We start from the raw sequence: 13,611 nt of genomic DNA on the forward strand, positions 1-13,611 counted from the left end.
TTATCCTAGTTTAGAGTTATCCTAGTTTGTATAGAACGGTTTCATGAGAATATTCATTCACAGTATCTAAGACTTGTAAATGTACAAAGTCCACATATTGAGTGGAAGTACTTTTAGTGAAGGAAGACGAGAGAAATTAAGAATTCTCTCCTCCTTCCGTCCGTTTTGTTACAAACATACCTTAAAATTTTCTTATACCATATTTGATGATTTATCATAGTTCAGAACCGTTCATGAGTCCTATCCTTTCATAGTATGTGAGACCTACATTGAGACAAGGTACCTTTATAGAGTTGCTCAAAAACAATATTACGAGGAAAATGGGGGAAATAGAAGATACTAAAACAAAACCTTTTTAAAAAAAATTATATTGAAAAAAAAAAAGTACAAAGAATTTCATTTTTTTGTTGCCACAAATTGGGGTTGTTTGGTACCCGCTTTTAAACAACAATTTTTAGTATTTAAATAACAGCAACACTTTAAACATGTATTTCTATACCACTCAATCGCGTATTTTTACAACACTAAAAATTGAACAATATACTTAAACACTGCTACCAAACAGGTCTTTCCTATAAGATAAGAAAGTGATAATTGTTGTTCACTCTACCTTAGTCACGGAGGAGTCACTTGCCATATCCTAAGAGATTGCATTAGAGCTAGACTTAGGGTGTATTTGGATACCGTTTATTTTGCTGAAACTAAAAACTTATTACTGAAAGTCTTGTAGATAAAGGTAAAAGTTAGTTGAAATAGTACACTAGGGCTCATGAATAATACCAAAAAGTGCAGTGGAGCCCATGAAGAGTAAAATAATTTTAATTTTCCATCACAATCCAAACGCACACTTACATGCAAAAAAAGCAAGCCCTCATTTACGATTGGCCTTAATGTCAGGGATTGGTTCAAATCCAACTCTGCAAATTTCTTTGATCAACTAGTCAAAGTTGTATTGAATTTCAAATCCTTTTTCCCCCTAATTTGTTACAAAATTTGGTGGGAAGAAAAGAACTTATTATGGAAGGAAAACCCTTTAGAGAGGAAAACATCTTTACCTCCAATAAGACAATGCCCTTAGAAATTTCTCACCATGGGAACTAACCTTACAAGAGTAAGAAGGAATGCATGCAAACCTATTGGTTGGCCCCCTCCTTCCATTAGCACATACAAATTTAATACAAATGGATTAGCAATTGGCTACTTAGGATAGTCAAGTGTCTAAGAATTAATTAGAAACTTTGAAAGTAAATGGATAAAGGGTTTCAATTCATGAGAAACATAAGAGTCAATAGTAATACAAATGGGTTCACATTGTAAAAATATTGATTATCTAGAACTTAAAGCCTGTAGATAATTCTCATACCCTAAGGGCCTAAGCATTATGACTTTTGATCGGAAGTCTGTAATGAATGAATTTCGTGCATTTATCGTTATTCACACTCTTTAGGAAAGGAATCATTATTTTGATTTGCTAATTGAAATATCTTAGATAATAGGCTTTTGTTATACTCTATTTCCCCTAATTTTATTGTAGCCAATTGTTAGTTAATGCTAAAGGTGTTGTTTACTCTAGAACATTTTGTTAGGATATAATTCTATTTTATTAACGAACTAATTTCTTCAATAACAATAATAATTTTTATATATGCAATCAATTATAAAATACCCCCAACCCCCAAAAAAAGAAAAAAAAGTAAGTCTTTGACAATGACATAGCAAAATCGATTGGCTAGGGTAAGGGTTAAGACTTAAGGGGGCATTTAGTTTACCATTATGTTACATTACACCGTAATATTAAATTATTGTAACCTTACATTAATGTAATCTCAATACAAGTATTCAACGTTACATTATTTAGGAAAGTAATGAGATTAAGGTGATGTGATATATTTTGTAATTTTAGATTATGGTAATGTTAAAAAAATAAAATAAACCAAAAATCTTGATGTGACATCTTCATAATGTGCATCACATTATGAGTACATCAAACCAAATGCCCCTAAAAGTGTTTATCGACCATCTATTAATCATCTAAAAAAATACATGAACCAAACTTCACATCTCAAAAACAACCATTAAACTATTTTCTGTTGACATCCCATCTTGCAACCCGCATTTAACCTCACATGGAGGGTAAAATGTTAATTTTGTCTTGGAAATATGCATCTTGATTCTGGTCATTAGATCCTTAATCTCATTTCACCAAAATGATCTTGATGTTGTAACGATTAAATTGACTGGTCATAAGCCCTAATCAGACCACCAGATTGAAAGTTATCATCAAATTAAGTTTTAATGGTTGAGATGCACTATCACAAATTGAGTCCAATTATATGTGATTATGAACAATTGATTTCAATTGGTTATAAGTATAATCAATTTGAGATCAATGATGTGTCATAATTTGATTGGTTAGGACTACATTTTATGGTAGGGTTGCACACACCTAATTAATTAGATAGTTAAACATTAATTATTCAATGAGTAATTTGTGCAATTATCTTTTAATTAGAGTAAATTTGGAACCAATTAAGTCTAAAATGAGAGTGATTGGAGCCATTTAATGTTAATTGGGAGTTAATTTGGGGCCTATTAAAGTTAATTGTGTTGAAACCATTTTTTAACAAATGACCTCTGCTCACTTTTTCATCGATATCTCTCAGAATATTTTGAATTTGTCAATGAGGTTAATTTTTCTAGAAACTATACATCTGGGGCTTCAATTTGAGCACAAGAACGAGACAATTCCAATAAGAATGGAGCTAGATATGATTTTTCGAAGTTGACTCTACAGGCTGTTACAGCAGCTACGGGAAAACCGAATTTTGGCTTGCTCCTCACTCCCACCAATCTTTACATTTAATGCTCTAGATTTCCCCCAATACTAAAATGAGATCAAGGTTCATGATCCTTTGTCAACCCTCATTAATGACCTTCCATTCATATTTCCTCCACCACTACGATATAAACCCCCCCTCTCCTTCATTCTAGGACACAAAAAAAAACCCCCTCTCTTCTCCTCTCTTGAGTTCTAGGAAGTTAAGTAGTCTTGTCATATCTTGGTCTTCTTGAGACTCAAGGTATTGAGTGAGACTCACTCTTCCTCTCCTAACTCTTCTTTTCCTCCACCCTTTTGGACCTCCCTCAAGAGTCTCCTCATCCACCATATGGATCTTGCATGAATGTATAATTTATTTCCCTAACTTGTTTTTTTGTGTTTCCATGATAAGAATTTAGGATTAAAGCATGATAGTAACTATTTAAATTCTTTGAATATGTTTGAATGTTCTTATGTGTTCTTCATATGTTCTTGTTGTTCATCACATGTTCATGCATAAGCACTAGTTTTGATCTTAAATCCACATCAAAAATATAAAAAACATGTTTGTTTCATAATTCTTTCAAATCCTTGAATCTAGGATATCACCATACACACACATTCATTAGAATTTATTTTTCAATCCAAATGTAATGCTTAATAAATTGAATTAGGGTTCATCACATGCACACACATTAAATTCAACATGCAAATTGATTGACATATTGGATGATATGATATGAATGTTGGCCACCATAGTCTAGAATACCGGTTTCATCGGGCAAGGTGGGTGCCTAACACTTTCTCACCTTGTAACATAGCCTCCGAACTTAGATCAAGGGTTAGTAGATCAAATGCTTATCCATGTAATTTTCAATTTTTAGATTATAACTAGGAAACAAAGTCATGTACTTTATCTTAGATTGTATCTAGGACCAAAACTATGCAATTTTCCTATGATCAATGTAAATTCAATTGAAAATTAATAAAATGAGGAATTTTTTTAGTTTAGTTTTCTTATTTTTCCAATAATTAAATAAGTGGCGACTCCATTGTAAAACCCTTAATCTAAAGGAAAAAATATAATCAGTTGAACCTCTATTTTGAGAGGCAATAACACGACTCCACCCATTCACATGGGTTTGGCCCGACACTCCATAAAAACGGGCCGGGGGTGCGGTCTCTCACACTTTCTCAACTCTTTCTTTTATAATTCTAAATGGTATAATTCTACATGGTATAGAACTATAGGAGAGTAGAAGTACCCATTCAGAGCCCAACACCAAAATGTTATGTTTGATTTAAGGGAAGGGTCTACCTTGTAAAGGTATCCCATATACAAATGGTTGCAATCAAAACCACTTTTACATATTATGCCAATAGCAATTGATTGCAAACAGCATCGTGGACCACCTCATGTCTAGCTTATCACATCATTTCTATAGTTGCCTAAAAAAAGATATTTGAAAGCATCTCTCTCCTTCTAAACTATTTTCCTCCTTTTTTTGGGTCATCTTGTTCTTCTCCTTAAAGCATAATTGTAGTGCCCCAAAGCATGTTCCACAATTTTCACAAGTCGGATTCTATGATGCCTCTAAATCCAAATCTCCTTAATATTATGTCTCTTTGTAACTTTGTTGATAGAATTAAGTGATAATTATGTGACAGTAGAAGGGAAAAAAAAAGTATGATTCTTGAGAAAGTTGCCGAAGGGTTCCCAAAGGTGCTTTCTCCATTTCCCCACATGTATAACAAAAAAAGAAAAAGAAAATATCCCTTGGGTCCACTTAGGTTGAAAAGGCAAAAAGCAAAAAACGCTGTACTCTCATGTTTGATAGTTGGCACATTGTCCGTTTGGATACAGCTGAAAACTGAAAACTAAAAATTGAAAACTGATAATACTATAGCAAAATAATTTTTAAATATGTGAATAGTGCCGTAAGACCCATTTTTAATTAAAAATTTACTAAAAAGTGAGGTTTGTGGATCCCGTGAACAATGCAAGAAACCCATTGGTGTGCAGAAAAGTCACCAATCCCCAGCTAAAAAAAAAAGAAGGCGTGAAATGCCTGCTTTTACTGTTCATAAGCCTCTTGCACTGTTCATGGACAATGAACAATGCAAGAGGCGTTATCCAAAAAAAAAAAACTGAAACGCGATTTGGCAAAACGTGGACACATTCATCTGAATCCAAAATTACCTTAGGGAGCTGTGGAATATATGTGTGTGTGTGTGTGTGTGTGTAAGGACACGAATCCAAGCCACAACCCACTAAGAGTAGTGGATGATGACCTAACAAGTCCAAAATAATGTATTTGTGAGAGAGTGGGCTTCACAAGAAAATAGCTTCATAAATTAAGTGGGCCATAACTGGTAAGATACAAGCTAAAAAGAGTGAAAGCACATAAATAACTCTCCTCAATCAAGTCCAAGGATGTGATGTTCTTATATTAACTTCAATTTTCTTTAAGTACAAAGTGTTCTTCTATTTTTCTTCCTTTTTAGATTACATGCCCCATTTTTTACGATGACCCTTTCTTTATATAGTCATTTCACTTGAATATCATAGCCTTCCACTTGTTGATTTCGTAGGTAGTCCCTTGGATGCTTGTCCCTTAGGACCTCCTGAAAGCTTTGTGAGTAGCTGTGTATTGAAATGACACTGTTCAGATGTCATTTCTCTATAAATGTGGCCAGTTCATTTGGTGCAGTACATTTAATGTGGTGGTAGCAACCGTCTTCCTAGATTATTTCTTCTTTTGTTGTTGACTCGGCTTTTGTTACCTTCCTCTAAAGCTTATCCCTCCAAAATGGTCACCTCCCCAAAGCTCTCCCGAGATGGCTCAGCTCCTTTACCTTTATCCTTGGCCTTTTAACTTATGCTTGACAATCCCTTTTGCCATCTTTGGGTACGACCCACAGCCCAATATTTCTGTTTGGTCTTCCTATCCTCACAATATATATATATAACTAGTGGGGTTGGCCGAATAGTTGGACACTTGGTCTTAAAGTGACAGTTTTGGGTTTGACTGGGAGCTCTTTAGTTCAAGTTCGAGCATGAGCACTTTGAAAAAACTCCCTGGGATAGCGATTTACCCCGTTATGGGTCCACTTATAGCGAACAGTATTAGTCTCTAGTTGAAAGTTTTGAAGAAACACTGTGGGAAAAAAAAAAAGAATATATATATTGATCCACTTTATCTCCCCTTAAACTTTAAAATTGATCAATGTTTCCTTGGCCTTTAAGAAATAGGCAAATTACCCCTATAATTACTAAATTCCTTATTTTATTTATTTATTATTATTACTTTTTTTTACAGCAGAGGATAGTTTGCTAAGATCTAATACTTAAGGGGAACATTGGTCAATTTTAAAGTTTGGGGGAGGGGATTAAAGTAAACCCTACAGTAGATCCTAATTATAATCAGTGTTTTGGGAAGGGATAAAGGCAGTTGTGGGACTCGAACCAGAAGAAGCCATAAGTGTTGTTGGTGGTTTAAATGAAGCGAACTTAGTGAAAGAGGATGAAAGGAAGGGACAAAGGTTGAAATTGTGGATGCTAGTGTTTCTAAGGATGCCTAATTCTTGACTGATGGCCACCCAATGGTCGCATTGTAGAAATGATTTAAAAAAAAAAAAAAAAAAACAGAAACCTTAAGGGTGAAAGTTTGGCCACCCAATGCTAGTTGTAGGGTCATTGAGCCCAAGAATATATGTAGGGTGGCCCAAGAGTATTCTTCAGGCTAGAAGCCCAGTTCGAGGACACTAAATGGTCCGAGGGTGTATGAATGTTAACTCATAAGAAAATACTAGGTAAAGAAAAGATAATATTTGAATAAATATGTCTGAGGAAGATTATGTCCTCAGCTATGTGAAGCCGAGGTAGGAGAAGGGTTGGTTAATATCCACAGGCTATGTTCTAGAAATTCCTATAGGTTAGGGTAGACACGGTACACGTGGAGGATAAGAAGAAGGGCGGTGAAATATCTAAGATAAAACTGTTACCACCGCCCCCACATTGAATGCTCTGCAACTGATATTCTGGCCGCATTAATGGGGAAGTGAGACCTAAGCATCATGGTGGAACTTGGCTCCTATCTTCACAAACTTCAGGGGAAGTGGATGAGACAAGTATCTAAACGAGTAATTTAACCGTGACGTGGAGGATGAAGAGGAAAGAAAGGAGGGAGTATAAAAGAAAGAGGGGGCCTTAAGCAAAAGGGATGAAAAAAGGACACGGTAGACCTCACGATCCATAATTGTAATCTATCTTGGGAAGCAGTAATATAAGTTATCATCAACTTATGTTCGAGGAGAAGATTTCTTTGGTATTCATATAAACAGTTCTTCATGTGTGCCACTGTGATCAAAGCCCATCATTCTTTGTTACCTACATCATTAGAACCTAGATTTCAAGTCCATTCTCTTTACAAATTTCATTGTAAAAAGGCCTCTCAGACCCATCCCCTTCTAATTATGGGTCCGGGCTCGAATTGTGTCCTTACACTAGTATTTAGGAGAGCCCATCCTTTTATTTTTATTGAAATTTTTAGTTAAATATAAGGGTGAAAGTTTAATTTTTGAAAAGTTGGAGGGCCATGGCTCCAAATGCTTTATTTGATTAAACTATGAAGTTAATCCAAACAGAAACCTAAAATCAATCAAACTGAGAGCCCAATTTTTCCTTTATTCATATTTTCATTCTTTAATTTATTTTTCTTGATGTGACATTTTATTATTATTATTTAATTAATATTTTACTATTAATTAATTAATAGTAATAATAATACTGAACAATAGGACTCTTAATATTTTATTAATAATTAATATTTCCAGTTGTTTTACCATCAAAGATTGAAAGTTTTTTTTTGGATTAAGATCCAGTGCAACACCTGAACGTTGCATCGGGTGCCTTTCACCCAAATTCTTTTTAATGGTGCCCCTAAGGGGCATCCTTTAAGAAGCATATATTACTCCGCTTTTACACATCTTTTGGGGAGCATTAAATGTTTCATTGTTATTTATTTATTTATCTTTTTAATATTTAAAGAGTAATGATTTTGGTGGGACAATCGAGCAAGATCCAATTCAGAGAGGAGAATATGATTTTCAGGATTAGTTTGAGAGAAAGAAAAATAAATAAATAAAAGGTATTCTTAATTTGTTTATCTGTTTTCCATGAAAGTTGACTCTCATCCCTATAAAAAGTGGTGGCATTAAATTTTTTTTTTACTTGTGCCTAAGGGCATTCATTATTGTTCATCGAAAAAAAAAAAGGGCATTCATTATTTAACTAGACCCGTTTCTTTTATTTTCGTTTTTGCTTTTATCTTAGATTGAATTCCTGAAATTTTATGCTTGTGAATAAATTCTAACGAGACAAAATCCACTAGGTGTTAGTTTACACAAAGTAATGATCAATATTTTGTGATCAATATATTTCCCTAAAAAAAAAAAAAGTAATGATCAATATTTTGTGACAAGTGATGATGACACATTATTTTCTCATTAAGACAGTTATATGGTCTATTATGTCTCCATCAAATTGCCTGGCTAATGGTCTAATAGCATTAACACGGAAAAGTTTAAGGATGCTTTAAGGGTATTAGATTAGAAAATATTTAGAAATTTTTTATGGTGAAAAATAAGCAATTGTTTTCTTTTAATAATTTTTTTCTCACAATAGTGGTATTAAAATTTTCTTAGAATGGTCTATTAACAAATACCCTAAAGGTACTTATTAACAGGACTCTAACTACAGTTCCCTTTGTTCTCTTAGATAATTTTTCTGGTTTGTTATGCCAATAATTTGGAAACTTGTACCATTAGTAAAGTTCATTGCAAATTTGGTTGCCCACACTTTGGCAAGATGGTATTCAGCAAATGGTACCACAGGTTCTTTTAATTTAGGGGATGGTCCTCCTCCTATTGTAAATGTTATGCAGGGTGAGGCTAAGCTCTCTTAATTTTGAAGCCTCCTTACCTTTTTTTTTTTTTGTTGTTGTTGTTGTTGTAGCAGAGAGTACATTAGCTTGTTTTAAGTAGAAAACAAAAATCCCAAAAGAATATGAAGAAAGAATCATATGAATGTCCAAAATTATTGGAAGCAGAGGTCCACTGAGGAGTGCTATCAGGACTGCTAATGGCTTCAATAACAACGTTACTGTTGCCCTTCAAAGAACAATAGACCTTAGAAATATGATTAAGATTGGAGGCCAAGGAAATAGCTAAAAGGTAAGTTTTTGCTGCAGCTCAAGCTTGATACAACAACTTCTTTAGCTGTGATAGCCTTTATAATTTTGCCTATAGAATCTTTTCATACAGCAGCAGGTGAGAAATGATCTCTTCTAACTGCATTAAGACTCTGTGGGGCAGCTATATGAGAAGTGAACACCTTGGTGATTTGAGCAGCAAGTTGGATTGTAATAGAATCCAAACCTTTGTGAATCAAATTGTTTCTAGACCACCATATTTGGTCACAAAGTATGGCTGCATAAAAGAATGACACAAAGTGCTTCTCCTGTCCAAACCTGGCTGAAGTGCTGGGTAAAGAATCGTTCTAATCCAGTGCTGGATTGGGATTAATTCTTGAGGAGAAAAGTTTAGATTCCATATAGAGAGAGAGAGACCATATTTGAAAAGAAAAAACACCCAAAAAAAAAAAAAGAGAGTTTCTTATGAGTTTGAGGAAGAAAGCCACATCTGGGGCATACAGAATCTGCTGCTCTGATTCTTCTGCTTAGTATTGCTTTGGTAGCCAGTGTTTCGTTTGCAAATTGCCAGAGAACATCTTTCAGTCTTTCATTTAATCTTCAATTTCTATAGTCCTTTCCAATCCTTTGGAAGAAGAGGGCCATATGTAGAAAATCTATCTGACAAAATAGCAACTTAAAGGCCATATTAGCAGCACCATGTTGATCTGGTGAAGGTCTTGCACTATAGCTGCCAAAATACAACTTGGTTGTCTGATAACATTACATGATGAACATAACTTTTTTGCAGCTTGAAAGACCAGGACAAAGGAGAATCCTCTTTGAGGCCTAACCTGCCATTCACAGATGACCATAAAAATAGCAGCAACGTAATGCCTATGACTATAAGTCCAGCTAAAGCATCCAACCAAAATACTTTCCCCATGTCTATCTTTACAGATTGTAAAATAATAATACATGATAGAAAGCACAGTTTCTAGCATGTCGGTATCAATCAAAATGCATAACTCAAGAAAGAAACAAAGATTGAGAAACAAAATTTAAGAAAAGGAAGTAACTAGTTTGACTAAACAAAAATTAAAAGAAGGATAAACAGATGATGGAACTTCATTCACATTTGATATAATGACAAAAAACAGGCCATTGCAAGGCATTATGAACTGTATCAAGATACATGCAGCTCATGGTACACAATTTTGACCAGCTGCAAAAAAAAATTGTGTTTTTGGAGGGAATTAAACTGAAAATGTAAAAAACAGCTCTTGCAGCAAATAAAGAGCTTAGCCTATAGGCCACTTCCCAGCAAACATGCAAGTCATGTAATCTAGCCTTCAAAGTTCAAAACTGCCTTCATGTCACAGGTACAGCAATCTAGAGGGCATTCTAAAACTTCAAACAAAACTGTAGTTCCACCAATATACAGCAAAGAAAATCAAAGCCTGTATCATTACCAGTATAGTGACTCACCATTAGTGTTGTGATCAATTGCCAAGAAAATGGGGAAAATGAAAAGAAGACTTCTAATAAAACATTAATTTAGGTTGGAATGGTGAGCCTAAGCTTTCTAGGTTTCAAAACTCATTCCACCATTTTCTTGACCATTAGAGTATGACTGCAAAAGAATCTTCTATATAGGTCAGTTCCAGCATTTTGACATTTAATTGGCACTTTCCAGCGTTTTCCCTTCCCTCAACCGTCTCCTATTATATACCAGTATCTTTTCTTCCTTGGTTTCCTTTCCCTTCTTCATCATCACCTCTGCCACAACCTTTCTTCCAATATCTTCTTCCAGACCTTTTCCCTCATTTCCTTTGCCATTCTCCACCAGCTCTTCTTCCTTGCAGTTTTTCGTGCACCCTAAGGGATCGTCTCGCCTATTATTTTCAACAGTATCTGCCAATTCTTCCACCTGAGCATGAGTCACTACCTGAAGAAGTTCCAAAGGAGTAGCTGCAGGATCAAGCTCCCAGCAACCTTTGGGGGCATTATGAGCCTCTTGACCTGTAAGCAAGTAAGAAGGGACCTGGTGTGAGAACCGAAACATCTCTGCTCTTGGAATTGTACTGGTTTTATCCAAATTATGGCAAAACACTGTTTTGAATCCAGCAACTTTAACAAGTGGAGCAACAGTCACACCCTGCTCTTCATTGTAATCTTCAAGCACTTCCACCATGTTGTATTTGTGTATCACTTCATCAGGGGTAAGCTCATTCCAATCAGGGGACCAGTTCCTATAGAGAGCCCAAACATCTCCCTTCATAGGATATATTTGAATGGCACCCCTTGAGCCCTTTGTCCACTTGACCTTATGTGAGAAAGAGTTAAGAGAGTCATTGACTTCATACTTTCCAATCCGGAAATCCCCACTAGTCTTGTAAAACCCAGAACCAATCCAGTTCAGAGGGGCCAATTCATCATTGCATTTCGAATTAAGCCAACTAATCCGCATTTTGAATGGTCTCCTGGATATCACACTATGAATCATAGCATAAAAACGGGGCATCCCATCATCATCATCATAAGCAGCCCAAACCTGGTTATCACCAAATGACTTTTCTGTACGATCCTTGTCAAAGTCATGAAAATCTGGATCTGGGACACTCATTGACATTGGATCAGCACCACCTGTATCGAAATTCACACTAGAACTGGCATGTGAAGATTTCTCAGTGTTAATGGTGTTTTTGGTATGCATGAGTTCTCTACATTTCTCTGCTTTTAGCCCATTTACAGCAGCATTCTTCTCCTCAACCTCCTTTTTTTCCAAAGTCTTTAACTTGTGTGAAGTCTTTAATACAGAAGCCATGCTCCACTCACTAAGCTTCTTCTTAATCTCTTTCTTAGCCTTCTCCATCAACATATTTCGCGTTTCCACGTTTGAAAGCTCCCTTGTAGAATTAGTTCTATTGTTTCCTGGAGCATTCATCCTTCCTGCCTCAAAACTAACTTTCTGAGATCCAGATGCACTCTCCATGCTAACTCTTCTTTCCATTGTCATTTGATTTGCCATATGCCCCCCCTTATTATCCATCCTACTTCTTTTCTTAGGCCTGTCTCCTTTCTGTGCCATACTGCAACCAGCATTAGACAACCCAGCTGCTAAACCAACCCCTGGTTTGGTAGTAGCATAAGTTTTTGCCCAATAAGCCTCTTCCCTCACAACAGCTGCTGCTGCATCTTCATGTCCTCTCTTGAAATGCTCTGATGCTGGCTGAAAAACACCAGTGACTTGAGTAGCAGAGGAAGCTGGCACGGGCACACTTGCAACACCACCTGTTTTAAGGAATGCACCTGAATGAAAATTTTTCTGTGACGAGAGATAAGCAGAAAATCTTGCTCGCTCATCATTTGTAGCAGAAGTTGGTATCTTTCCTGGAGCACATTGATTCTTGACTGTTTGTGGACCAAAATTCTGTGGCTGCATGAAAGAATTCCATGGAGTGGCAGGAACATTGCCATTAAGTGGAGGTGGTACAATCTCTAAAGCCATAAATGGCTGACGGCAGTTGGAGCAAACAAGATTGCAGTTGAGATATTTTCTAAGGTACTCAAACTGAACCTTGCAAGAACTGCAGAGAGTCCAAAATGTGGGGTTCAATAGATGAGGAGTCCCAGCAGGAAACGGATGAGTAGTCCCAGCAGAATGGGGATGAGTAGCCCTAGCAGGATGGGGATGAGTAGCACTCTTCTGATATTTTGTGTTGAAATTATTACCATTGGAGAAGTTATGGAAACCATTCTGACCAGCTGGCACTGAAGATTTTGCATCTGGAACTTTCCCATATATGCCACTAAACTTCCACTTCTGATCGTAGTCAATTTTCTTGGCTTTGTCTGACAAAAAAGTCCATGCTTCAGATAGTATTTTAAAGGCCCCATCTGCACCAACTGATTTGTTTTTATCAGGATGAAGCATAAGAGCCAACCTTCTATAATGTTTCCGGATTGTATCATCATCGGCCAATGGGTCCACCCCAAGGACTCCATACCAATCAATTTCCCCATGTATTCTTTTCTCAGCAGAGATGTATACATCAAGTGTAGCCAGAAACTGAGGAAGACCGTCAAGCCCAGAAAATAAGTGTTGGGCCTTCTGAGCATATCTTTTTGCCCCAGAAATGTCCTTGTCCATAAACTTCTTCTCCGCGATTTCTTTAGCCCTGAGAGCCTCGTCCTTGTTGCATTCCATCCCCGCTATAATTGTTATGTCTCTAACCAATTATCGATTTCTTCTTCAATTCTTTCCTTTTAGGGGTAGGTCAGCACTATATGAACCAAGAACTTAGCCGCCAAATTGTATATCTAGATCCTGATTCTTTCGCATGCATCATTAAAGAGCTGCTCTCAATTGCCCAAGCCCTAATAAACAAATAACAAATGGATCCAAAATAAGGAAACTATTTATGCAAAAATGGTAGAAGAGGGGGGGGGGGGGGCGGGGGAAGCAAGGTTTATGCTGAATTTACGTAAATGGTTAAATATATGACTACAATTACATGCTCATAAACACTATAGAATGCTTCTCCGGATCCATCAATTCCAAATAAATTAACACCTCTTCAATCTATAAACCATTTAATG

The 13,611-nt window shown here is 36.1% G+C and overlaps 1 protein-coding gene across 1 annotated transcript; it reads right to left on the reverse strand.

Moving 5' to 3' along the window:
- Positions 1-10,113: 10,113 nt before the first annotated feature.
- Positions 10,114-13,360, reverse strand: LOC142630353 (uncharacterized). Its single transcript, XM_075804345.1, has one exon. It carries the CDS (start codon positions 13,217-13,219, stop codon positions 10,688-10,690), a length of 2,532 nt encoding a protein of 843 aa, XP_075660460.1. The 5' UTR covers positions 13,220-13,360; the 3' UTR covers positions 10,114-10,687.
- Between the last annotated feature and the right edge of the window lie 251 nt (positions 13,361-13,611).

This window comes from Castanea sativa, chromosome 4, assembly GCF_040712315.1.
Source record: "Castanea sativa cultivar Marrone di Chiusa Pesio chromosome 4, ASM4071231v1".
In the NCBI taxonomy this organism is placed as follows: Eukaryota; Viridiplantae; Streptophyta; class Magnoliopsida; order Fagales; family Fagaceae; genus Castanea; species Castanea sativa.

Coding starts and splice junctions, on each gene's coding strand:
- LOC142630353 (XM_075804345.1), bottom strand. CDS start 13,219: ATGGAATGCAACAAGGACGAGGCTCTCAGGGCTAAAGAAATCGCGGAG.